The 27199-nt window shown below is 41.5% G+C and overlaps 1 protein-coding gene and 1 pseudogene across 2 annotated transcripts; one reads left to right on the forward strand and one right to left on the reverse strand.

Annotated features, from left to right (window-relative positions):
- Positions 1-641: 641 nt before the first annotated feature.
- LOC146662603 (uncharacterized) lies at positions 642-25889 on the reverse strand. 2 transcript variants are annotated; one of them, XM_085417529.1, is made up of 4 exons: positions 25602-25889; positions 23379-23484; positions 18061-18657; positions 642-2228 (listed from the first exon to the last, which is right to left on the reverse strand). In XM_085417529.1, the coding sequence occupies exons 2-4, from the start codon at positions 23394-23396 to the stop codon at positions 1653-1655; spliced, it is 1191 nt and encodes a 396-aa protein (XP_085273655.1). In that variant the 5' UTR covers positions 23397-23484; positions 25602-25889; the 3' UTR covers positions 642-1652. The 2 variants fall into 2 exon arrangements, with proteins under 2 accessions (XP_085273655.1, XP_085273654.1); XM_085417528.1 differs by having other exon boundaries at positions 642-2231.
- LOC146662604 (E3 SUMO-protein ligase ZBED1-like) lies at positions 20097-22202 on the forward strand (annotated as a pseudogene).
- Positions 25890-27199: the final 1310 nt, after the last annotated feature.

Raw genomic sequence — 27199 nt, forward strand, 5'->3', positions numbered from 1 at the left:
AAATTCAGAGTACATGGACCAGCAACTGTAAAGTATTCATTAAACTCAATGGAACACCGGAACAAGCCAAAGTGTTGGTCAACAGAAATATGGAGGAGCTGGACAAATACTGAGGTTCAACTTACACTGGAGGTATGAATACACATGTGACGTGACACACAACACAACACATGGCACAGTCTCGGCGTAGTGTTTTATCACAAGCACACCCTTGTGAAGGTTTGTTTGATGTTTGGTAAGCTTCCTGCCCTTTGTATGACTTCACTGTGTTGTGTATGGTGAACCAGTAGAGGAATTGAACCATATATTGGGTGTGGGGGAGATTATGACTAAGGATGTTGTTAGAAACATTTAGACACGCACACAGAGAGACACACACACACACACACACACACACACACACACACACACACACACACACACACACACACACATTCTCACATGCATACAGATGTTTACACATACACACACATAGTGCCTTGTCTTAGAACCATGTGGGAGGTGCTTTGCTGTGATGTGTATTGTGTGAATTGTTTTCCAACAGTCACATATTTTCCCGGACCGGCATTTAAGGTGTTGCAGATAAATACAACAGAATAAAATGATATGACCAAGACAAAAACTGCGGTATTTTGTAAATATAATAATAAACCTGTATTCACTAACTTTATTAGCAGGTTCCTCCTGAAATGCGCCAACAACACTCTCTGCCCCTTAATGCTCTCTGGTCACTATGGTAACATGTAAATAATTAAAATTTATTCATAACACATGGGAGAAGTCCGAGGGGAACAGAGTTAACGATAAAAACCCTGAAAACCATACATTTCATCTTCGAGCCTCAACTCTCGCGAATTGGTACGAAACAAAAGACCTCCATGAAGACCACCTGGTATTATGAAACATACCCAGTTTTACAAAGGGGATCCCATTTTCTTCACACAGCTTCTTCAGTGTAGCATTTTTTTTTTTTGCTCCACTTTTTTTTGCAAATAAAACTGCATCAGCTTGACCACACAGCGATTAAATGTCTCACAGTTGGGAACCTTGCGATCAACTGATTTTAAGCAATTCTCCAGTGTGTGTGCTGTGCACAGAATGTGCACAAGAGAGTCTTCAACTGTAGCAAGTAGCAAGTAGCAGCCGGTCAGCACCCAGTTCAATCAGTCCAAGAAAGTCAGAGGTAAACTCTCCTTTGCTGGACACAGACACAATGTAAATGATTTCCTGCTCGACTTTTGTGATGTCCACAGATCAATGAAAAAGCATCCCCCAAAGTATTTTCTTCGGCTGTGGCTCAGGTTGGTGTTTCTTAGGTGGTGGCGAAACACCAAAGAAGCTGCAGCAACATGTTTAAGGTTAAATGAGATGGTCAAGTACGCAAAGGCGCTTGGTAACATAAATGTCACTACGCATTCGTAATTTTTGTCACACATACGCACCTGAGTAGCAGCTAGGTGCATCCTGTCTATAACACAGTTTAACATGTTTATCTTATTCATCAGCTGTTTAATTTTTCTCAGTACACTAGAAGAACATGTTCATTCACAGCTGCCTCATCACATTTTTACATCTGAACTCTGTGGAGCCTGATCTCAAGGGTTTTAAGTCTGACCCTGAAACCAGTAGAGGATCTTTCTGTCTCTTCAGATTCACTGTGATGGGAGTGATTTCAGCCCTGAGTGATCACGCTGATGTTTGCACAGAGCAGACAATGAGGTGAATGTTTTGGCACATTGGAAACAGTGAAACAGTTTTTTAGTAACGTGGGATCGTTTGTGTGTGGAGTATGAACTGAGATTCCTGAAGCTCTTGTCACACTGGTCACAGCTGTAGTTTCCTTCCATGTGTGTATGTTCATGATAGTTACGACTACTTGAATGTGAGAAGCTTTTGTCACAGTGTCTGCACTTGTATGGTTTCTCTCCTGTGTGGACTCGTTTATGTCTTTTAAGGTTGACTGCAGTGATGAAAGATGACCCACACTGATCACAGAGGTGCTTTTTAACCGCACTGTGAATCAGTTCATGACATTTTAAGTCACCTGATGTGGGGAAGCTTCTCCCACATTCTTTGCAGTATTTCAGTTTGTCTCCAGTGTGTTTACGTTGATGTACTTTTAGGGTGTCTTGCCGACTGAAAGTTTTTCCACAAAGATGACAACGAAAGTCTTTCCCACCACCACAGTGATGACAGGGTTGAGAACTGGATCCATCTGTGTCGCTCTGCTTCTAAACAAAGACACAAAGACAGTGTAAGTCAGTCCTTCATCATTTTTATCCTGAACGTCGCCTGAAGGAAAGAGCATCTCTGCAGACGTCCAATTACATTTTACTGTTTCAGTTAACACACTCAGTTGACTGGGCTGCAATAACTACAATACTACCATCATAATACTACAGTAATACTTATTTCATGTTACAGTAACATCTGAGTTACACTAAAGTACTACTATGCTAATATTTGCAGGGTACCAACACAGTGCTAAACTACTAATGTAACACTGCAGTAATACTAATTTAATACTGCATTAATAACACTGTAACTGTGCAGTTAAAACACTCAACTGAATGGGACACAAGAAAAACACTACTACCCCCATGACACTGCAATTATAACATTAACTTAGTATTTTAACATTAATGTCTAAAAGTACTAAAGTTAAAAACAAGCAATGATACTACTGCTACAATATTACAATACCATTACGTAACGATACAACTTTGTTAACCATAAGAGAAGATTACAGAATGTTTTGGTTTTGTGCTTATTTTCATTTGTGTTTTATTTTATTATATGTGCTCCTAACAGAGGAATCAGGCTCTGTAAACAAAAGGCCATTTATGCTGAAATACAGGGAGTGCAGAATTATTAGGCAAATGAGTATTTTGTCCACATCATCCTCTCCATGCATGGTGTCTTACTCCAAGCTGTATAGGCTTGAAAGCCTACTACCAATTAAGCATATTAGGTGATGTGAATCTCTGTAATGAGAAGGGGTGTGGTCTAATGACATCAACACCCTATATCAGGTGTGCATAATTATTAGGCAACTTCCTTTCCTTTGGCAAAATGGGTCAAAAGAAGGACTTGACAGGCTCAGAAAAGTCAAAAATAGTGAGATATCTTGCAGAGGGATGCAGCAGTATCAAAATTGCAAAGCTTCTGAAGCGTGATCATCGAACAATCAAGCGTTTCATTCAAAATAGTCAACAGGGTCGCAAGAAGCGTGTGGAAAAACCAAGGCGCAAAATAACTGCCCATGAACTGAGAAAAGTCAAGCGTGCAGCTGCCAAGATGCCACTTGTCACCAGTTTGGCCATATTTCAGAGCTGCAACATCACTGGAGTGCCCAAAAGCACAAGGTGTGCAATACTCAGAGACATGGCCAAGGTAAGAAAGGCTGAAAGACGACCACCACTGAACAAGACACACAAGCTGAAACGTCAAGACTGGGCCAAGAAATATCTCAAGACTGGTTTTTCTAAGGTTTTATGGACTGATGAAATGAGAGTGAGTCTTGATGGGCCAGATGGATGGGCCCGTGGCTAGATTGGTAAAGGGCAGAGAGCTCCAGTCCGACTCAGACGCCAGCAAGGTGGAGGTGGAGTACTGGTTTGGGCTGGTATCATCAAAGATGAGCTTGTGGGGCCTTTTCGGGTTGAGGATGGAGTCAAGCTCAACTCCCAGTCCTACTGCCAGTTTCTGGAAGACACCTTCTTCAAGCAGTGGTACAGGAAGAAGTCCTCATCCTTCAAGAAAAACATGATTTTCATGCAGGACAATGCTCCATCACACGCGTCCAAGTACTCCACAGCGTGGCTGGCAAGAAAGGGTATAAAAGAAGAAAAACTAATGACATGGCCTCCTTGTTCACCTGATCTGAACCCCATTGAGAACCTGTGGTCCATCATCAAATGTGAGATTTACAAGGAGGGAAAACAGTACACCTCTCTGAACAGTGTCTGGGAGGCTGTGGTTGCTGCTGCACGCAATGTTGATGGTGAACAGATCAAAACACTGACAGAATCCATGGATGGCAGGCTTTTGAGTGTCCTTGCAAAGAAAGGTGGCTATATTGGTCGCTGATTTGTTTTTGTTTTGTTTTTGAATGTCAGAAATGTATATTTGTGAATGTGGAGATGTTATATTGGTTTCACTGATAAAAATAAATAATTGAAATGGGTATATACCGTAATTGTCGGGCTATAAGCCGCTACTTTTTGCACAAGCTTTGAACCCTGCGGCTTTTAGTCAGGTGCGGCTTTTCTATGGATTGTCCATGATTTTTGTCATATCGTAAGACTATTTGTTTTGTTTGTTCCGCTGTTGTACGGCACTACGTTGCCTGGCGGAAGGATCGGGGTTCAAGAGTAGTATGTTAGTCACATGTCCGTCCGCCAGGCAACGTAGTGCCGTACGAAGTAGCGCAAAAAACAAACTTCAAAGTAGCGCTACGCGTTCAGCGGGAGGCGTGGATGACGAGCGGCGATAAACTTGCGAAAAGCAAGTTATGCTCAACTCCACCGGTGGATTCTGACAGCGTGGAAAAGTGTGAAAACATCCACGATCACCAACGGATTTTGAAGGGCTGGACTGCTGCATGATGGAGAGGAGGACACCGCCACGGCCCTTCTGAGGGTGTTCGACTCTGACACTGACAACGAGGATTTGTTTGGTTTTGAAAGTGACAATGAAGGAGAGAAGCGGAGAGTGGATGATGAAGCCATCCTGAGCCTGTTCGTTTCCGACACTGGAGGAGAGGACTTTGGTGGTTTTAGTGCGCAGGAAGATGGTGGTGAATGACTGACTTTTCTTCTTGTTAAAGCTGTGTCACTGCACTAGGGCTGAACGATTATGGAAAAGAATCTAATTGCGATTTTTTGCCCCAATATTGCGATTGCGATGCGATATGCGATTATTTTTTAAGGTCTTTGTCTTCTGTATTATTAAACAAAGACAAGCAATACATCATATAGTATGGCCAATACTATATTACATTAATTTTAAACTGTTCTTTCCTGGAAGACAGACCTCTGTTATGATGACATGAGGTGATGCATGAATTGATGACTGACATTTTTATTTAACTTCTTCAATCACAACAGTATATTTGAACATACACAATAGTTTATTTTTAGCTTACAAACATCTGAGCATAAAGTGCTGACAAGGAACCCTGGTGTAAACATTAAAATGAAAGTCAGTACAATGTGCAGATTGCAGAAATATACATAAAAAAAATCAGTGGCTTTACCACACTCAGTTTTTCAACATCTGTGAACTACTAGACAGTCATTCAATTAAAAAATAATATTAAATAAATAAAACTAATAAATAAAAAATACACACATCTTACTGATCTCTGCAGTCAGTAACATTACACATAAAGTGCAAACATAATAGCAATTGTATAAACACACACACAAACACGCCTTTAAAATTTAAAGGCGTGAAATTGGACGGTCTAGCCTTCTGATTAGCGTCACCGCTGTCTCGGTGGAGTTTAATAAACTCGGCCGTCTGCTTCTTGCTGTCTAAAATATAACCAGACACTGGTGTAAATTCTCGACTGTCTCATACTTCTGTTTAATAAGTTTTCTGTTTGACGTTTAGTCAGCTGTGTGAAAACCAAGGAGGAACCCACCCGGGGGATTAATAAAGTTTTATTTTATCTAATCTAATAACTTTAATCTCAGCCAAACCGATTTACTCACGAACAAACAAAACACTGAAAAAAGCCCAACAATAACATTTTTAGGTTGTCTAAGTGACTTATATATTACGTTTAACCCGAGCAGCGAAACTCCGCGGTGATCTGAAAATGATGTGCCGGGAGTTGTGCCGTTCTCGGCCGCATCAGTAACCCTCGAGCTCCCGGCTAGCTGTCGAGCTGGTGGGTAGCAGACGCCTCTGAAAACGTCGAAGCACTTTTGCAAATATGGGATATCTTGATAAACCGAGCAGATATTTGATGTTTACACAACTACTTTCTCGCCTGAAAATATGTTAAAAGTTTATTTTGTGACCCAGAAAGATTAATATGAGTAATTTTAAAACTTAGTAGCGGCCGCCATTGCTGGAAACTGGAGTTTGGCTCGGCCGCGCTATGAATTCTGGGATATGGTAGTAATTTGGACAGCCTTCGGCGCGTCGCTGTGACGTAATCGATCTACAAATGCGGCCTCAGGAGGATGCAGCCCATGAATTTGGACATGTCCAGAGTATAATCGCAGCCTTTGCGGTTAGAAAATTGCACTTGATCATGTCGCGATATTATCGCAAATGCGATATATCGTTCAGCCCTACACTGCACCTGAGCCTAAAAGGTAGTCCGAATCTATTTTTCTGGTGTGCTATAGGTTACTGTTATGTACTACATGTGCAAATATGTACCCATAACCCAGTAATAAAACTGAAGTTTTACTTGTTGGTACACCATCTATCTTAACCAAATCCCACAGCTTTTCCATTAACATTGAAAATTCTCCCACCCTTCCCTCCCCTCAGGTTAAGAGTTTGGGTATCATACTTGATAATACTCTTTCATTCCAGTCTCACATTAATTACATAACACGGTCTGCTTACTTCCATTTACGTAATATTCACCGACTCCGTCCCTTCCTTACTCCCCATGCTGCTGCCATCCTTGTCCATAGTCTTATTACGTCCCGTATTGATTACTGTAATTCCCTCCTATTTGGTCTCCCTAAAAGGTCCCTTCATAAACTCACACTTCTTCAAAATTCTGCAGCTCGGGTCATAACTTGCACTCCGTTAAGTGCTCATATTACCCCAGTTCTTCAGCAGCTTCACTGGTTGCCCATAGAAGCCAGGATAAATTTTAAAATCTTACTTCTTACATACAAGTGTATCCATAAATCTGCTCCTTCATATTTGTGACCTGCTCCATATCACCACTGTTTCCCGCCCTCTCAGATCATCATCTGCTATTCATCTTACTGTTCCGTCCTCACACCTTATCACTATGGGGAACAGAGCTTTCAGTCGCTCTGCTCCTCGGCTCTGGAACTCTCTTCGTCCTGCACTAAGAAATATTGACTCCCTCTCCGTATTTAAGACACAGCTCAAAACACATCTGTTTAAACTGGCTTATTCGCTTTAATGCTGATTTTATCTGTTGTCACGCTCTGTTTTGTAATTTTAACTTATTTTATGTATTTTATGACTATTGTTCCTTTTATTAATTATGTTTTTTGTAAGGTGACCTTGGGTTTCTGAAAGGCGCCCTCAAATAAAATGTATTATTATTATTATTATAACTTGTTTTTCAAAATATTAATAAAAGGGGTGTGTCTCCAAACAGCCATCTCTTTCCTGACAATTCCCTTTGTGCATATTCTCTTACATATGATAAGTCAACATTGAAAGGAATACAGAGCCAGGTAAGTGACAGAAGTGACGGACAAGGTAAGCGACCCATGTTGTAGGTGACGTCAGACGCCGGAGATTTTGGCGGAGAAAAAGCAAATGGTAGCATAGAGTTTAACAAAGGTTTTTCAAGCTTCAGTATTACCAAATATACTAATCAACTGTCATATAACTAACAACATCTGTTTTATCATCTCTAACACCCTGGAGGACAACGGGGAGAGTTTAGACGCTCTCCAAGATTACATCGACCGCTGTTTTCAAGATTTAGTAATGAATAAGGCCCAGAGTGCATCTTCCCCGACCAAAATTGAGACGCCGTCATCGAAGAGATGTCGCCCGGCAGACTCCCCCGGTACAACATCGCCTGCCGGCAAAGACATCGCAGACATCCTGGAGTCAATCGACAAGCGATTGTCCAGTTTCGATGCGAGGCTGTCCCTGGTGGAAATTTTACACCGGGAATTTAAATCTCTGAGAGAATCCCTGGAATTCAGCCAGCAGCAGGTGGAAACGCTTGCCGCTGAAAATGCCACGCTACGGGAGTCGGTCAAATCTCTCACCGATAACGTGACCCAGCTAAACATTGAAAATAAAAAAATAAAAGAGTCCGTTATCGATCTACAAGCCCGTAGCATGAGAGATAATCTTGTGTTTTCTGGAAAACAGAAACTGCCGGAGAGGACGCAGAGGCAACGGTGAAAAGCTTCATTAAAATCCACCTGAAGCTGCCGGAGGACACCGTAAAGAACATCAACTTCGATAGAGTACATCGCTTGGGGGGCGTGCGGTCGCGGACCGGGAGACCACGGCCTATTGTGGCCAAATTCAGTCAATTCAAACAGAAGGAACAGGTGAAGAGTCGCGGCAGAGAGCTGAAAGGAACGGACTTCAGCGTGAACGACCAGTTCCCCAAAGAGATCCTGGAACGACGCAAGGTCCTGTTCCCAGTTCGACGTAGCTTCATCCAGAAAGGCTCCCGTGCTGTCATCGCCGTGGACCGGCTCTACGTGGACGGACAGCTCTACCGCGACCCCGGCACCACACCGTGGTTATATTGACTGCACTCCAGATAAGAACCCGCTACACTCTTTTCTTATTCATTCACACTTTCTCTTTTAACATGGGTTTAACCTAGTAATATCAATATGATGTCATAGCAGATATAACACCGTCACCCTCCGTCATTGCTTTAATTGGAATGTTTCCGTTTCGTTTCTTTTTTGTTGTTGTTGCTCACAGTTCATGTGGTTTCTTTCTTTCTCTTGTCTTTCACTGCTGTGATCACCTACTTCCCCACTCACCTACAAACAACACCCTCTATTTCTACATATTTTCACACCACGATCACGCAAACACATCAGCTCAACGGCAGCACATTCACAACAGCCTCACAGCACGCACAGACTTGCAGGACACATAAGCAAGCCACGCTTGTTCATATTAGTGAATATTCACACACATAGTCAGACTTATGGAGCCTCTCACCACACTTCTTTTTCTCTTTCTATTTACAAACAAGGGATGTTTCCACATTCTCTCCACCTGTCTAAACGAAACACCCAGCATACATCATTAGACATACACACACAATTATGGGCATGCTGAGGTTTGTCACATGGAATGTAAATGGAGCTGGCTCCAGAGGAAAGAGGTTAAAGATATTTAACCAGCTTAAAAAACTACAGGCAGATGTTGTTTTATTACAAGAAACTCACAGACCTGTCACAGGTTTAAACGAACTTAAAACACCTGAGTTTCCTAACGTGTTTGCAGCCTGTTATAATTCTAGACAACGGGGAGTAGCAATTTTAATACATAAAAATGTTAATTTTACAGTACTCGATACAGTTATAGATCCAGAGGGTAGATTTCTAATTATTAAACTATCAATATTGAACAAAAAACTATGTATTGTAAGTATATACGGTCCAAATGTTGATGAACCCTCATTCTTCCACGGATTTTTTAGTGCACTCTCTGAACACCTTGATTGCACACTCATTCTTGGCGGTGACCTCAACCTTGGACTAAATGAAGACATGGATAGGCTCAACACAACAGGAACTCAGCGCAATTGGCAGTCCACAAATATAATCAAACAGTATATGAGCGACTTTGGTCTTTGCGATGCATGGCGCTCTCTTCACCCCACCAGTAAGGAATATACTTTTTTCTCGCATGTTCATCACTCTTACTCTCGTCTGGATTATTTTTTGGTCAGCAGCTCACTGCTGTGTGACATTTCAGACACTGAGATTCATCCTATAGCTGTCAGCGATCATGCTCCTGTATCTTTAACACTAATGCACAAGAATAACACTACGCCAAGAAAAAACTGGAGATTTAATATATCACTACTTAAAGATGAAGACTTTATTAAATATTTTAAAAAGGAATGGACTTCATATTTAGACTTTAATGACACTCCCGGAATATCTGCTTCTGTTCTATGGGAAGCAGGGAAAGCTGTGATGACAGGTAAAATAATTTCTTTCTCATCACACAAAAAGAAAGAAGAAAACAAAAATATTCAGGAATTAGAAAAAAAACATCAAATCACTAGAAGAAGCCTACGCGTGCGACCAAGATCAGGAAACATTGAACAAAATATGCAAAACAAAACTAGAATTAAATGAAATTATTAATAAAAAAAACACAATTCCTTATACAAAGACTTCGCTTGCAGAATTTTGAACACAGTAACAAATCAGGTCGATTTCTAGCTAACCAGCTAAAAATAAATAAAGAAAAAACAACTATATGTGCTGCTAAAGATTTATCGGGGAACATAATATATGATCCTGGAAGAATAAACAACATTTTTAGGGATTTCTATGAAACTTTATACTCACCACAAATAAACCCATCTAAAAATGAAATTGATCAGTTTCTTGACAACGTAACTCTTCCAAAATTACTAGATAGTCAAGCAATGGAACTGGATTCGCCACTGACGCCAAGTGAACTCCAGGAAGCCCTGATAAGTATGCCCAATAATAAGGCTCCAGGTCCAGACGGCTTCCCTGCAGAATTCTACAAAGAATTTTGGATAATTTTGGCACCAGTATTCCACAGCATGTTGCAGGAAATCAAGGAAAATGGCAGACTACCACCAAATATGAATTCTGCCAACATTAGTCTCCTGCTAAAACCAGGCAAAGACCCTTTATTTCCCTCAAGCTATCGTCCAATTTCTCTTTTAAATGTAGACCTTAAAATAATCTGCAAAGCTCTCTCAAAGAGATTAGAGAAAATGACCCCCCTCTTAATTCATCCTGACCAAACTGGTTTCATAAAAGGTCGGCACTCCTCAACAAACACTCGTAGATTACTTAATTTAATAGACTACTCATACGATAAAAACATCGAAACCATAATATTATCTCTAGATGCAGAAAAAGCATTTGACAGAGTTAACTGGAAATTTTTATTCGCAACTTTACACAAATTTGGTTTTGGAAACTCTTTCATAAACTGGATAAGAATATTATACAATTCCCCAACAGCTCGTATCAGAACAAATGACCAGACATCCTCCAGCTTCTATCTCCTGAGGGGCACCAGACAGGGATGCCCACTCTCCCCTTCACTTTTTGCAATTTTTATCGAACCTCTAGCAGCAGCATTTAGACAGGCTACAACAATTAAGGGCATAAAATGTAAAGAACATAGAACATAAAATCAGTCTCTATGCGGATGATGTGTTGCTATTTCTGCAAAACACACAAACCAACCTCTCTGAGGTAATTACTTTAATAAACTGGTTTTCAAGAGTTTCAGATTATTCAATTAACTGGCCAAAATCTACAGTTCTCCCCATTAACTGCTCCTTCCATAATTCTTCCTCTGCCCCACTGCAATCCGGAAATATTAAATATTTAGGTATTAATGTCTCTCCTAAGCTTTCAGACTTAACTAAATTAAACCACATCCCACTTCTAAAGAAAGTAGAAGGCGATCTGACTAGATGGAAATCTTTACCCATATCACTCATGGGAAGGGTCGCCACTATAAAAATGATGATCTTGCCAAAAATATATTACTTATTTTTGATGATCCCTAACAAACCATCACAAGATTGGTTCAGATCTCTGGATTCATATATTTCCAAATTCCTTTGGAAAGATAAACCCCCGCGTATCAGCTTAAAAACGCTACAAAGAACCAAGGATAGAGGAGGATTAGATCTGCCTAATTTTCACCAATACTTCTTAGCCAACAGGCTTCAGTTCATCTCAGAATGGTTAAAACATACCTTCTTAGTTGAGCCCTGGCTAGATGTTGAACAGGCACTATGCAAGGATCTAGAGATTTCAGACCTACCATTTATTAGCTCAAACATCAAAAGACATGAATGCTTTAAAAGTATCAACATCAGCTTTTCTCTGACAGCATGGTGGGAGTTTCTAAAAATAACGGAGTCTTCATTAATCCCATGCAAACGTACACCTATCTGGAATAACCCTGACATATTACAAAACAATAATATGATTAATTTCCCAGAATGGAGTTGTAAAGGAATTAAATACTTAGAACATATATTAGAGGGAACAGAATTTATTCCATTTGACAGACTAGTTGCACAATATGGGATCAACAAGACAAGATTTTTAGAATTTCAACAAATTAAATCCATAGTAAAAAAGAAATTTAACCTCAGTCAAGTTGAATTACAAACACCACTAAGTGCGGCACATTTTCTTACTCTTAAATCCCCCAAATTATTATCTAAAATATACAGAACACTTTCTAAATTAGATGAATCAATATCCCTTCCTATTGCAAAATGGGAAGCAGATTTATCAGTCAGCTTAGACCAAAACTTCTGGTCTCAGATTTGCTTAAAAACCTTTAAATTAATTAAAAATCCCAGTCTGCAATTAATACAATACAAAATACTACATAGAGTGCACTATACAGGTCATCGGATGTTCAAGATGGGCTTTACATCTTCCAACAACTGCTCACACTGTCAAGGCAATACACCAGACAATTACATCCACGCTCTTTGGTTCTGTCCACCAGTGCAAAAGTTTTGGCGCGAGATATGTGAAGACTTATCAAAGTGTCTGAAATGTAACATTCCAACCTCCCCCTTAGTGTGTTTACTGGGCAGCTTAGATAATGTCACTTCAGAAAAGAATATAGCCCATATGATTTTCACTGCCCTATGCATAGCCAAGAAAACAGTCCTCATGAACTGGAAAAATAAAAATAATCTTAATTCTAACCAATATAGAAATTATCTATTAGATTACATTAGTCTTGATACAGCCTCTGCCACCACATCAGATCAATTGCTCTGGACTCCTTTTATCAGCTCCATCACCTAGTGGGGGTGGGGGGTCATAATTTGGTCCCACCTTCACTGTTGTGATTGGTGTGGGGGTAGGGACAGGCTTAGGGCGTCGGGGGGTTCCCCGGAGGCATCTTCCTTGGGGGGCTCAACCCGGGGTAGCGGTCATGTCCAGTTGGGGGCTCTGTTGGCTCTCAGGTGACTGTTTCCTCGCGGCTGCGTGCAGCGGGGCTAGGGGAGGGTCTGTGCTGACGGACGTGGGTTACTGACCTGGTAGCCTGGCTGGCCCTGGGTGGGTCCGGGATGGGCGTGAGGTTCTGGGGGCGCTCCGTCTCTGGGCTGGGGCCCGGGCCGGGCCTCGGGGGCTTGGATCCTGGTTGGTGTGTTGCCGGGGTTGTGGGCGGGTGGGTGCATGGGGGCCCGGCCCTGGAGCAGGGTGCCGCCGGTGCGTTGAACCGGCTGGGGGGCTCTTCAACTGGTGGGGGAGATGGTCACATCTTGCAGGAGCTTTCCTCTCTTCAGGAACTCTCTCTGCAGGAGGGGGAGATACAGGAGAGGTGGAGGAAGATCTCAGCCTGGGCGTTTACTGTCTTATGTAGTCTGGAAGATGAGCAGATGGTGGGGTGGGTGCAGTTTTCTCTGTGGTGGGGTCGGGTGGACTGTCCCGGGCTCTGTGGGGCCGGGAGGCGCTGCTGCACTGGGCCCCGGTCTGGATGGGCCTGGGCCCCCTTTCCCTGGCGGGTCGCGGAGTGTGGGAGTGCCTACTGGGGTCAGCGGGGGAGCTGGCCCCAGGGAGGGGTTACCTGCCCCTCCCTTCCTTCCCTCCCTATCTCCAGCTGCCTCTCTCTTCCCGCTCCACCACAACCACCCACACATGCAGGGCCTTGGAGTAGGGGTATGTCACCAGGGTGCAGAGGAGGCTAACCCCCCCCCCCCCCCCTCTGTCCCCTTCTGGCTGCCTCTGCCTCAATTTTATCCCACAACTTAGACATTCACATTATTCACACTCTCATTACACATACATATAGGATCTTGGGGGTGGGCACAATCACGGAGTCCAAATTACCATCAGGGTGTACACCTCACCCCTGGCGTCGTTGCCCACCTCTCAATTTTAAATACACTTAGACATTGAGGGCTATCAGGAGGGACTATGTGCTTACCTGCTGCTCCTTGGCAGGTAGCTCCATGCCCTCCTGGGTTTTAATTGCACCTTAGAACACACATGCATCAACACTACAATGAGCGGGTGGAGGGAGGTTTGGAGTCTTCTCCCACCCCCATTCTCTGCGGCCTGCTGGAGCGGGAGGGCTAGGTGGAGTTGGCCGTCCGACTGCGGTCTGGAGTGTGGGGCCTCCCTGCTGCTACGGAGTCGGGGTGGTCTGCCTCTCCCCACCGCAGGGAAAAGGGTAACACCACCTGGGTCTGGGTGCAGTTCCCCCCTCCAGGGGCAAGGGTACCTAGACCCGGTTTGTAGAGTACGCTTGGGGAGTGTGATTGTGTGTACAGCGTCTCTTTATGTCTGTCTCCACATTGGTTGAGTGTGGAGTGAGTGCATATGAGAGCATGAGGGGGGGGAATGGATGTTTGTGTCTGTATGTGCCTGTATGTCTGTGTCTATATGTCAGGTTGGGTATCAGACGCCACCTCTCTGGGGACACCTCAGGCCCTCCAAGGTTTGGAGGCCTATCTCCACCTACCACCACTTCCCCTGCCGGTGGCGGACTCCCTCAGGTGTCGGTGCGTTGGTGGTTCTTTGTGTCTGGGGGTGGGCGTCCAGGTACACACCGGCTCACTCCTTGGCGGCCGCTTATCGGGGCCTGGAGCCTGGGGCTCGCTCGGGCCCCTTCGGGGGTGGGGTGCCCCCGGCCTCTCGGCCTGGGGCTCGGTCACTCAGGCACAGCTGGGGGCCGGCGGAGCTCACGGGCGCGTCACTGCAACTCCCCCTGGCTTCTGCTCCGCGGCTGCTGAGTGAACCCTCATCTGGGACTCTCCTCAGCTCTTACTGGAACAGTGGCGCGGCTGCCCCTCTGTTGGTCTTCCTTGGTTTCTTGTGTTCTGGGGGCCTCTGGATGTCTGGAGTTTTGATCTCCTCCATACCTATATACGTATATATATGTATATATTGTACTATTCTTAGTTAGCGTATTGTCTGTCTTGTCTTAATGTTGGTTTAAAATGGAGCACTGTAACAAAAAATAATTTCCCCCAGGGATCAATAAAATATTCTGATTCTGATGATTCTGATGACCTGCTTCACACCCTGGAGGACGGGGCTGTGGCCCCCCCACACTCCCTAACAGATCGTTACATGGAGAAACCTTTGGAATACAAGCGCGCTGATCCACACAGGTATGCACACGGGTGTTCACTGCTCGTAGACCCAAATTACACCTTTCTTGGCTGCTACCTCGAAGCACATCTGTCCTGCGTGCTGCACAACAACATTGAATATTTAGTATTTACTGCTGTTTACACTTAGCTAGATTAATGCGATGGTGTTGTGTTTAGTATGTTGCTTTGTTTCTTTTTTTTTTGTCTTTTTTTGCTTGTTTTCTATTCTTCTCTCAACAGGTGATCCAGGAGATTTTTATTTTTTTTTCTCCCCCCCTTTCTCACTGTCCCTCTCCCCTTCTGTTTTTCCTTTCCTTCCTCTTTCTTTCTCCCTTTCCTATCTCTCACTCATGTCTGTCCCGTCTGTAACATCTGAAAATAAAATATAATAAATAATAAAAACAAAGATCGACCAAATGGACCAATACGGCAAGGCCATGATGATCCGTTTGGCAAAGTAAATCCATTGGGTATCCTTGTTGGTCTTCAGACAACAATTCTGATGGCTAAAGAACCAAATGGGACAGGCGAAAAAAACCCAAAAAAAACATTGAAACACCTGCGGCTTTTAGTCAGGTGCGGCTAATGTATGTACAAAACAGGATTTTCCCCTGATTTTAGCTTGTGTGGCTAATATTCAGGTGCGCTTTGTAGTCTGGGAAATACGGTATTTGTTTTTTGTTAAGTTGCCTAATAATTATGCACAGTAATAGTCACCTGCACACACAGATATCCCCCTAAAATAGCTAAAACTAAAAACAAACTAAAAACTACTTCCAAAAACATTCAGCTTTGATATTAATGAGTTTTTTGGGTTCATTGAGAACATGGTTGTTGTTCAATAATAAAATTATTCCTCAAAAATACAACTTGCCTAATAATTCTGCACTCCCTGTAATAACAATATCATTATATACCAGGAAACTGCCTGAACATTAAATAACACCGTCATATTAATTTTCAGCCCTTTTAGTTTTTCATGATCGTGTAAACAAAAATCATAACTACTAACAAACAGCTAACGGATCATCTGCAGAGGAATGGTTTATTTGAAGAGTTTCAGTCAGGTTTCAGAGCTCATCACAGCACAGAAACAGTTTTAGTGAAGGTTACAAATGATCTTCTTATGGCCTCTGACAGTGGACTCATCTCTGTGCTTGTCCTGCTAGACCTCAGTGCAGCGTTCGATACTATTGACCATAATATCTGACATTTTTATTTTATTTTATTTTATTTTTTTTATTTTTATTGTTTTTTAACTTTATTGCTATGTCTATTACTATGTGCATATTAGTATTGTACAGCACTTTGGTCTACCAGGTGTGTTTTTAAAGTGCTATATAAATAAATAAATGATGATGATGATGATGATGATGATGATGATGATGATGATAATATCCTATTAGAGCGATTAGAACATGCTGTAGGTATCACAGGTACTGCACTGCAGTGGTTTGTATCATATCTATCTAATAGACTCCAATTTGTACATGTAAATGGAGAGTCCTCTTCACACACTGAGGTTAATTATGGAGTTCCACAGGGTTCAGTGCTAGGACCAATTCTGTTTACATTATACATGCTTCCCTTAGGCAGTATCATTAGAAGACATAGCATACATTTTCACTGCTATGCTGATGACACACAGCTCTATCTATCCATGAAGCCAGATAACACACACCAATTAGTTAAACTGCAGGAATGTCTTAAAGACATAAAGACCTGGATGGCCGCTAACTTTCTGCTTCTTAAATCAGATCAAACTGAGGTTATTGTGCTCGGCCCTGAAAAGCCTAGAAATATGGTATCTAACCAGATTTTTACTCTGGATGGCATTACCTTGGCCTCCAGTAACGCTGTGAGGAACCTTGGAGTCATTTTTGACCAGGACATGTCCTTCAACGCACATATTAAACAAATATGTAAGACTGCTTCCTTCCATTTGCGCAACATCTCTAAAATTAGAAATATCCTGTCTCAGAGTGACGCTGAAAAACTAGTTCATGCATTTATTACTTCCAGGCTGGACGACTGCAATTCATTATTATCAGGATGTCCAAAAAACTCACTGAAAAGCCTTCAGCTAATCCAAAATGCTACAGCAAGAGTACTGACAGGGACTAGAAAGAGAGAGCATATTTCTCCTGTTTTGGCTTCCCTTCATTGGCTTCCTGTTAAATCCAGAATTGAATTCAAAATCCTGCTCCTCACATACAAGGTCTTAAATAATCAGGCCCCATTTTATCTTAATGACCTTGTAGTACCATATCACCCTATTAGAGCACTTCGCTCTCGCACTGCAGACCTACTTGTTGTTCCTAGAGTATTTAAAAGTAGAATGTGAGGGAGAGCCTTCAGTTTTCAGGCCCCTCTTCAGTGGAACCAGCTTCCAGTTTGGATTCGGGAGACAGACACTATCTACTTTTAAGATTAGGCTTAAAACTTTCCTTTTTGCTAAAGCATATAGTTAGGGCTGGACCAGGTGACCCTGAATCCTCCCTTAGTTATGCTGCAATAGACGTAGGCTGCCGGGGGATTCCCATGATGCATTGAGTTTTTCCTTTCCAGTCACCTTTCTCACTCACTATGTGTTAATAGACCTCTCTGCATTGAATCATATCTGTTATTAACCTCTGTCTCTCTTCCACAGCATGTCTTTATCCTGTCTTCCTTCTCTCACCCCAACCGGTCGCAGCAGATGGCCGCCCCTCCCTGAGCCTGGTTCTGCCGGAGGTTTCTTCCTGTTAAAAGGGAGTTTTTCCTTCCCACTGTCGCCAAAGTGCTTGCTCATAGGGGGTGATATGATTGTTGGGTTTTTCTCTGTATCTATGAAGCGCCTTGAGGCGACTTTTGTTGTGATTTGGCGCTATATAAATAAAATTGAATTGAATTGAATAACTGAAATGAAAATCTGAATAATCACTCAGAGCTGCTTTTCCATGCAGTAGAATTGCTAACATGCTAACACAGTTTAATGAGCAGAGTTGTTCCAAACAGTCAGGCTAAAATGACAAGATAACAATATAAATACATACCTCACAGTAACTACACTTGTAGAGTCTCTTTCTGGTGTGGATCTGTTGGTGCTGCCTCAGGTGACGTGGAGCTTTAAAAGTCTTCTCACACAGGTCACATTTATAAGGTCGTCCCTCAGTGTGGGTAAACATGTGTTGTTGTAACTGCCTGTTGGTTATAAACTGTCTGCCACACTGTTCACAGCAGTACACATCATGTCTGGTGTGAATGCGTAGGTGTGTATTTCTGCTCCCTATCTGGCTGAAAGTTTTTCCACAAATGTCACAGCTGTATGCCTTAATTCCAGAGTGGATGACTTGATGATTCTGTAAGCTGCTACTGTGAGTAAAAGCTCTGCCACACTGATCACAGCTGTACGCTTTAACTCCACTGTGGATGACTTGGTGTGTTTTTAGACCACTCTTCCAGGAAAAAGACTTTCCACACAAGTCACAGCTGAACGCTTTAACTCCAGTGTGGATGACCTGATGACGTTTTAGTGACTCCTTCACAGTAAAACCCATCCCACACTCGTCACAGGTGTGTGTTTTCTCTCTCTTTCTTCTGTGAGGTTTGTCGGCCTCCTGAGAGCGCTGACTTCTCGCTCCATGTTGGTCCTGCAGTGACAGAGATACAAACAGAGGCAGTGAGTGAAATGCAGTCGTGGAACAAACTCAACCTTCAAACTCCATTAACACTAGTTTTAAACCTGAAGGTGGAGTGTGGCACCAAACACCTTAAAGGTCTCTTATCCCCACCTGCTGGTAGTTCTAACACATTACATCCAACCTGCTGTTAAAAATAATTCATGACTGTTCAAACTCTAAGATCATGCCCATCCCTCCTGCTGTACACAGTTATTAATGCTAGCATGCTAACACACTCAGAAAAGTATAAATGTTTACCAAGTCTATACTTTTATGTTTCCTGTTTCCTATTACATATTTCTATCATTTTGTCATTTTTCAATATTAATAATTACAATGTAACATTTAAAAGTTGATTCAGTGAAGGAAAATATTTTACTTTTGCTCCCTACATTAGAAAAAGAAAATTGTATTTTGTACTCCTTACATTTGCAAAACAGATGTGTTACTTTTAAGGCATCTGAGGGGTTTATTTCATCACTGCAGGCATCAAACATCAAACCAACTTGAGAAACGGGAAAAGTAACACATGAAAGACAATCCTGATCGTGTACTAATCACCAGGGTATGAAACATAAAAAGAGATGAAAGAGGCAAAACTGTGAGTCATAGTCAGGAGTTAAAGTGAGACGTTGTTCTTCTTTCTTTTTTGCACAGCACCTGAACAAACAGGTAATTTCAAATGCAGCGTTTCTATCAACAAACATCAGCAAACACACAAACTGTTTGTGTGCAGTTTTGTCTGACAGTGTGTTGCTCGCTAAAGGTCGAGCTGCTGTACATCACAGGGAGAGAAAAGAAAGAGAGCTAACTTCACTCAGAGACGGAGAAAGATAAGACACACAGGACAGGAGAGGAAGAAGAGAGGTTAGATTTAAAGGGAAGGACTGCTCAGTGGGATTTGATCAACTGGAGATTAAAGCTTACATGTAAGTCCTCACGTGTTGAAATCAGAACACAGAATCATCATAGTGAAAGATGCTGCAAAACAATCTGAGGCAGATTAACTGTGTTATTTAAAGACTGCATGAAGATCCTCTGCAGGTTAATGCAGGATAAACAGGTTTGTTTGCTGAACTGTGATGGATTTAAAGTAAAGAACGGTGTGTGACTGGTGCACAGTAGGGATGTAAGAAAATATCGATACAACGAAATATCGCGATATTTCGCGCAATGATACTGAATTGATATTTAAAATCAGTGTTATCGATTTTTTTAATTGAAAAATGACATGCATTTACTGTTTATTTCTTTTGTATGTTGGAATTCAAACTCCGGCCACTGGTTTGCAGTTTTCACCGCCTTTACTATAACGTAAAAACGAGGTCTCGCGATAACTGTAGAAGCGTCTAGTTTGCCAAAAGAACGAAGTAGAACAGTCAGTGGACGTGTGTGATGCTAGCTAACTGATGACTGAAGAGGAGAGGATACAGCCGTCCCCCGCAGCTTTCAAAGCTGATGTGTGGACTTATTTTGGCTTTAGGACAAAAGAAGGCAGTAAAGACTATGACAAGAGCTATGCAGTCTGTAAAATCTGCACCGCCAGAGTCAAATATTCTGGTAACACAACAAATTTACGAACACACGTGTCTAGACACCATAGCGACGTAGCGTCAAATGCTAATTTTAAAACGAAACGAGGTGATCCCTCTCAACGGACAATTGAAGAAGTTAACTTTTCGAAACTACCAGCAACTTCAACTCGTGCAACAAAAATAACGCAGTCAGTACTTGTTTTTATTTGCAAAGACATGCGCCCCCTGAGTGTTGTGGAGAATAAATGATTTCGTAATATGATTAAAACGCTGGAGCCCCGTTACGCCGTTCCTTCTCGACAACACATCACGGACATCGCTCTGCCAAAGTTGTACCAAGAGGTCAAAGCGACAGTGCTGGACTCTCTCAGCTCGGCTGAGACAGTTGCTCTGACATGCGATGCTTGGACTTCGAGAGCCACTGAATCGTACGTAACTGTTACAGCACATCACATAACGGACCAGTGGAACCTTCAGTCTCATGTACTACAAACCCGAGCCATGCATGACAGTCACACAGGTGAGCACATTGCAGCGTTACTAACTGACGCTGTGGCTGAATGGGGATTGAACGCAAAGGACCTTGTTGTTGTTACCGATAATGCACCAAACATGGCTCTCGCGGCTAGACTTGCAGGCATGACGCACATACAATGTTTTGCACACAGTCTGAATCTCGCCTCACAGAAAGCACTGAAAATACAATCCGTGGTGCGACTTCTCGGGAGGATCCGACGTGTATCAGCCTTTTTCAGGCGCAGCACCACAGCCAGCAACCAGTTGAAGCAGAAACAGTGCCTCCTTCAGCTACCAGCTCACAGATTGATCACGGACATAATTACAAGATGGAACAGCTCCTATGATATGATAGAACGATTTTTAGAACAGCAACCAGCCATCTGTGCAGCTCTGCTTTCTGCAGAAGTTAGTAGGAGTGAAAAAGAAATTTTCACATTAAGTGAATCTGACATCACATGTGCAGAAGAAGTTGTCAGGGCACTCAAGCCTATGAAGGACGCCACCCTGGTGATGTCAGAGGAGAGTATGCCAACCCTGTCCATCATTGCTCCTCTTCATTCCAAGCTTGTGATGGGTGCACAAGAAAGTGTTGATGATACACCGACAGTAAGGAACATTAAGACTGCCAGAGCAGAAGATCTGGGAAAGAGATATGTAAATGAGAGGGAGACACTATGGATGGCATCAACTGTTGATCCTCGGTTTAAGGACCTGCCCTTCCTGTCTGAAGCAGAGACCAGTGAGACCTATTCCAGACTTTTGGACACTGTGGTGACTGTGATAAAGAAGGAAGAAAATGTAAGTAAATAAATTAATTTATTTGGAAAAACTCAACTGAAGTTATAAGCAAGTGAATAAAGTAAAAAGCAAAAAAAAAAAAGCATATTGATGACATTTGTCATCAAATATTAGTGAAAAACAGGGTGAATCTTGGATTTGAATTTTGACTTTCTGACATTAATACTATTTGAATTTAATGTTTTTCAGCAGCAAAAGAATGAGGAGACTGACAAACAAGTGGAGGAAGAGAATGCCACAGAGGAGGCTCATCACCCACATATCAAAGACAACTTTGACTCCATCCCTCGGCCACCCCTAAAGAGACAGAGGACCTCATGTGCACTGGTGGACTTGCTCGGAGCTACGTTTGCCTCTACTACTGACAATACTGCACCAAAATCAGAACATGATGTTGCTGCAGCTGAGATCAAGAGGTATAGAGATGAGACCCCTTTGCCTCTCACAGGAAATCCTCTCAGTTGGTGGAAGGACCATGAACAGGAATACCCTCAGCTATCCAAAGTAGCAAGGAGTTTCCTATGCATTCCTGGAACAAGTGTCTCTGCAGAGAGAGTTTTCTCCTCTGCAGGAGACATAGTAAATGCACAGAGAAGTGTCCTGAGAGCTGACCATGTCGATCAGCTTGTATTCCTGCACAAAAATCTGGAAATTGAAAAATAAACACTGAGAAAACACTAGACATGTAAAATCTCTGATATGAGAATGTTTGACATTTTGGTTGAGTCTCATAAGCACTTTTATTTAGATGAGTAAATTCCTTTTTTCAGGTTGTACTAAAAGTGTTCCATTGATGGACACTGCAGAGCTGTACTTTATTTTATTAACACTTAGTTGTAATAGCACTTTACATTTTTTGTTAATGTTTACTTGGATGGATTCTTCAAGCAATTTCATTTTTGATTTATATTTGTTTATGTTATTAAGGTCACATAAAAAGTGCTTTGTTTTGATGCTCCATAGAGCAGTTTTTGGATAAGTATTTTACAATCATAGTACTTAGAAAGACTTCAGTGTTACATGTTTACTTTTTTCATGTTAAAAAATACTTGATATTTCAGTACAGTAGTTTTTGTTTGTTTATTTGACATGACTTCTAATAAGGCAGATGTTAATTTCTCCATTCATTTTTAACTTAGAGTGTTTTTGTTTCAGATGTTTCATGTCAAGCATTAAACAGTTTGGACTGTTTACTGTGAGTTTTCCTAATTAAATTTAGTCCTACTAAACACAAATATCGTCTGGCTTTTAGTATTGCAATATATCGTATCGTCTACCCTGTATTATGATACATATTGTATCGCCAGATTCTTGCCAATACACACCCCTAGTGCACGGTGACTGTGGTGCTCATGTCAGAGTTAGATTACATCAAGTGTAGCAAAGATTCATTTAAACTGAAGCTCATGATGCTGACACAATGTATAATCACGCTTGCACAGTACAATCACTTTATAACCAGTTATAGTAGTTTCTCATAGGTAATACAGCAACAAGCTTCATGAATATTCATGTGTGTAACCAATAAAAACAACCTGCAGGGGGAAAGCAAGTTGAAGTGGGTTGGAGACAACTGCTTCCCCCTCGCGAGTGAAAACTTGAGCTCTGTGTGACCTCGTTCCTGAGTGAGTTTCTGTTTATCCAGCAGTATCAGGGGTAAAACTCTGACAAATGTCCATTTGATTATTAATAATGTTGATGAATAAACCTTCCTTATTTTAACATGTGCTGTGGTCTCTAAAAAACAACATAATATACAACACAGTCATATAACAGGTTGGGAGGATGAGAGTTTTAGACGTGACTGATTATTTGGTGAAACTGTGATATTTTCCTCACCTCCTGTGTTGAGCTCATTGTTTCCTCTGTAGTGACTCAGCTGAGTCCAGATGGCTGAAAATGTTCCTCTGCTGCTCCGTCAGACTCTTCTCCTCCTGCTGATCAGCTGGGACACAAAACAGATCTTTGTTAGGCTCCACACTGCACTGAAGAGTCAAAGTGTCTCATATGTTCATCTGACAACACAAAGTACAAATTTCACTCTGACTGCTTGTAGAAATCTTGTGAGACGTGTTGTGCTGCAAAGTGAGGAAACTCTCTCACTCACTTATACTTCAGGAGGAACTTTGTGACATTGGCTCTAATATTCTAAGCAGCCCTTTACTATGACAGGGCCAGAAAGTCCTATTTGAAGGTTTGGGAGAAGGACCATGTTAAAGGTGGATTGGGGTTTATACACTTTGTTATGATACAGGTAAGGCTGTAAGAGCCTGAGAAGGTGGTCTCCACTCTTCCCTTTTACAGAGATTACAGACAGTTCAGAATGCTGCAGCTCGCATTCTAACTAAAACCAGCAAGTTTGCCCACATTACTCCTGTCCTTGCCGATCTGCACTGGTTGCCTGTCAAATATCGTATTCAATTTAAAATTTTGTTGTTTACTTTTAAAATTACTAACAACACTGCACCCAGCTACCTTAAGGACCTTTTAAACCCTTATGCTCCTGCTAGGGCTTTAAGGTCATCGTCACAGTTACTGCTGGCTCAGCCCAGATCTCGACTTAAGACTAGAGGTGATCGATCGTTTGCTCTTGTCGCACCTGTGCTGTGGAACAATCTCCCGATTGGCATCCGGGCATCTGATTCTATTCATTCTTTTAAATCACAGCTTAAAACATATCTTTTTAAACTTGCCTTCTCCACCTTTTAATTGCTGGTTTGTTTGTTTGTTTGGTTGCTGTGACCTATTGACCTCTTGTATTAATTCCCTCCTATCTTTCTATTGGTGTCTTTTATTATGGTGGTACAGCTTTTATCTTGCTATTACCCATGTGCTGTAGTCATTCTTATTGGTAGCTTTTATCTATGAACATAACTCGTTATTTTTATTTATCCGTTATCAATGTTTGAACCTTTTATTGTTTTATGTAAAGCACTTTGGTATGCCCAAGGCTTTTAAATGTGCTCTATAAATAAAGATTGTTGTTGTTGTTGTGTCCTGAATGAACCTCTAAAACCAGTTTTCAGCTAACGACTCTGCTTCAGTCTGGAAAACAGCAACTACAAGTTTAAAGACAGACCTGTTACTCCCCCACCCTTTCAACTCCTTCAGCCCCCCAGTCCCACCACCTCCACCATTCCCAAAACTTTAATTCTGTTCATCTGGACGTAGCTTTTTGTGGGAGAAACATTTCGTCACTCATCCAAGTGACTTCTTTAGTCTCAGCTGACTGCAGCTCTCCTCAATTTTCAACAGAGCATTTGCATAATGACTGAAACGAGCACCACTGAAGGAACAATGGGTTGGGAGGTCAGTTATTGAGCATTAATATGCAAATTCTCATGAACATTGATCAACAACCACTGATCAAAGCTCATTGATCAAATGCTGTGATTGCAGCGACTCCCCAACTCTCTGAATGGTACTCATGGCCATTGATCAGCGGTCTTTGATTAATGAGTTTTGATCAGTGGTTTCAGTGCTTTCCTTCCTGCTTTGACTGCAGCTGTGTTTGAAACAGGAAGACATTATTACATTCTTCACACTCTCCTGCACATTAACCACCACAATATATTTTATTTTCTGTGCTTTCAAATATGAACACTGTTTACTTTCATCTCTGTTTCATTAGTTTTTGTTAACATCTTCCTGTGCATCACTTTACAGCAGCCACACTCATTAAAATGAGACTTTGTAGGAGTTCACTCCCTCTCATGTGTTCATCCACAGCAGCTGGACAATAAAGTTTATTGTGACCCTGATACTGCAGCAGATCGCTCTCATCCATTTCCTGTTATCACTTCAAATAGAAATGAGGTTGTAGAGGTTTGGTGCAGGCAGAAAAACAGCTGCAGGGACAATGAAAAGACTTTTCTGCTCCAACTTCTCCCAGCATGCTGAGCTAATGATTAGTTGGTGTTTTTCTCCAAACACTCTCTCACTCTTCTCTCAACGTGTTCACAATAAACTGTGAACAGACACCGAGGAGAGCAGCAGAAGACCTCATTCAGGAGCTAAACTCAACATGAACTGAACTCACAGTAAAGTTAGCTCGGTGCTTACCTTTAGATGAGCCCACAAACCGAGAGAAACTCCGCGATGAAGCTGGAAGTCTTTCCAAACACAGGAAACAGATCAGGGAGCAGAGACCCACGTGATTCACGCTGATCTCAGCTACGATCCAGGAGACAAGGGTGGACAGATCGATGCAGATATCGATCCAAACGTTGGTGCTACTTTACTCTCTTTGAATGAAAATTCAGCTTTGTCTGCGCAAAACCACAAGAGCACCTGGCTGCAACCACCGGGGAGCGCCTGTCACTACCCGATCCGTACCGGAAACCCGATCGGTAACCCGCATGCGCGAAAGGTCTCTACTTCCGGTCGTAGCGTTTTACGATAGTTATGGGTCAGAGTATCTGTTAAGATGTTAAGAATAACAAGTATATCTTAAAATGTTTGCAATAATGAAGCATTTCAGTACAATGTAGACAAAAACGAAAAATAAAAAGAAAGTTTTTTTTTTTCTTTTATTAGTAATATAAACATACAAACAAAATGCACCATATATTACAGATTCAGAGAATAAACATTTCTTACATATTAGCAACTTTCATATATAGTGAAAATAAAATATAAAGATGGGGTCACATAAATTAACAGATTATTAACTCACTAAATCAAAATCTTCTACAAAGGAAACAAAAAAGCAGCCTTTTTCTTTTTAACTAAAGTCAAAGATTTAACCAACAGGTTTAGGTCGTTTTTCCAGTGAGCCAGTGTTGGTTTAATCTTAAAAAAGCGACATTTATGTATAAAATACTTACACAAGATTAATAACACATTAACACCATAATTAGCTTTCTTTTCTTTCAAAAACACTCCAAACATTATCATATTTAAGGTAAATGGGGTAATTTGAATCCCACTGGAATAAAGCCAGGTATGAAAATCCAACCAAAATATTTGTATAAAATTGCACAAAAAGAATAGATGGTCCAAATCCTCCTCTTCTGTTTCACAAAATACACAATTACCCGTTTCTATTTTGAATCTATCACTAAGGAGTCTATTTGTCGGGTAAATTTTATTCAAGATTTTAAATTGGACTTCTTTCCCTTTAGGAGGGATAGGGAAGGTGATATAATCAGTTCTTATTTTTTCAATTTCTTCCCTTTGGAAATCTTTTAATATGTAATTACGTCTAAGTAAATTTGGGGAATAAAGCCTCCTTAATGAAGATCTAAGAAACTTATTGTTGCATTTAACATCACAAAATCGAATACCATCTATATATAATTGCCTTAACTTGGGGGAGATGTCAGAATATATTATATCATTTACAACTATGTTTTTAAGTGACAATGGAATGGATTTTATAACCCGATTAAATTTACTTTTAGAACATTGGATATTAAACTTTTGGCAAAAATCTTGATGTCCTAGAACATGTCCTTCCTCATCTACAAAATGGGCAATTGCCCAAACACCTTTTGATAACCAATCTTGAATAAAAATAGATTTTCTGTTCATCAGTATATATCTATTGTTCCAAATTGGGCTATTATGTGGAGTGAAATTATGTTTAAATAACATTTTCCAATAAAGAAGGACCTGTTTATGGAATTCAGAGAGTTTAGCAGGTAGCTTAGTAATTTCAA

The sequence above is a fragment of the Rhamphochromis longiceps genome, linkage group LG9, assembly GCF_057381845.1.
Source record: "Rhamphochromis longiceps isolate RC_006_pf linkage group LG9, R_longiceps_female_GT1.1, whole genome shotgun sequence".
NCBI classification, from domain to species: domain Eukaryota; kingdom Metazoa; phylum Chordata; class Actinopteri; order Cichliformes; family Cichlidae; genus Rhamphochromis; species Rhamphochromis longiceps.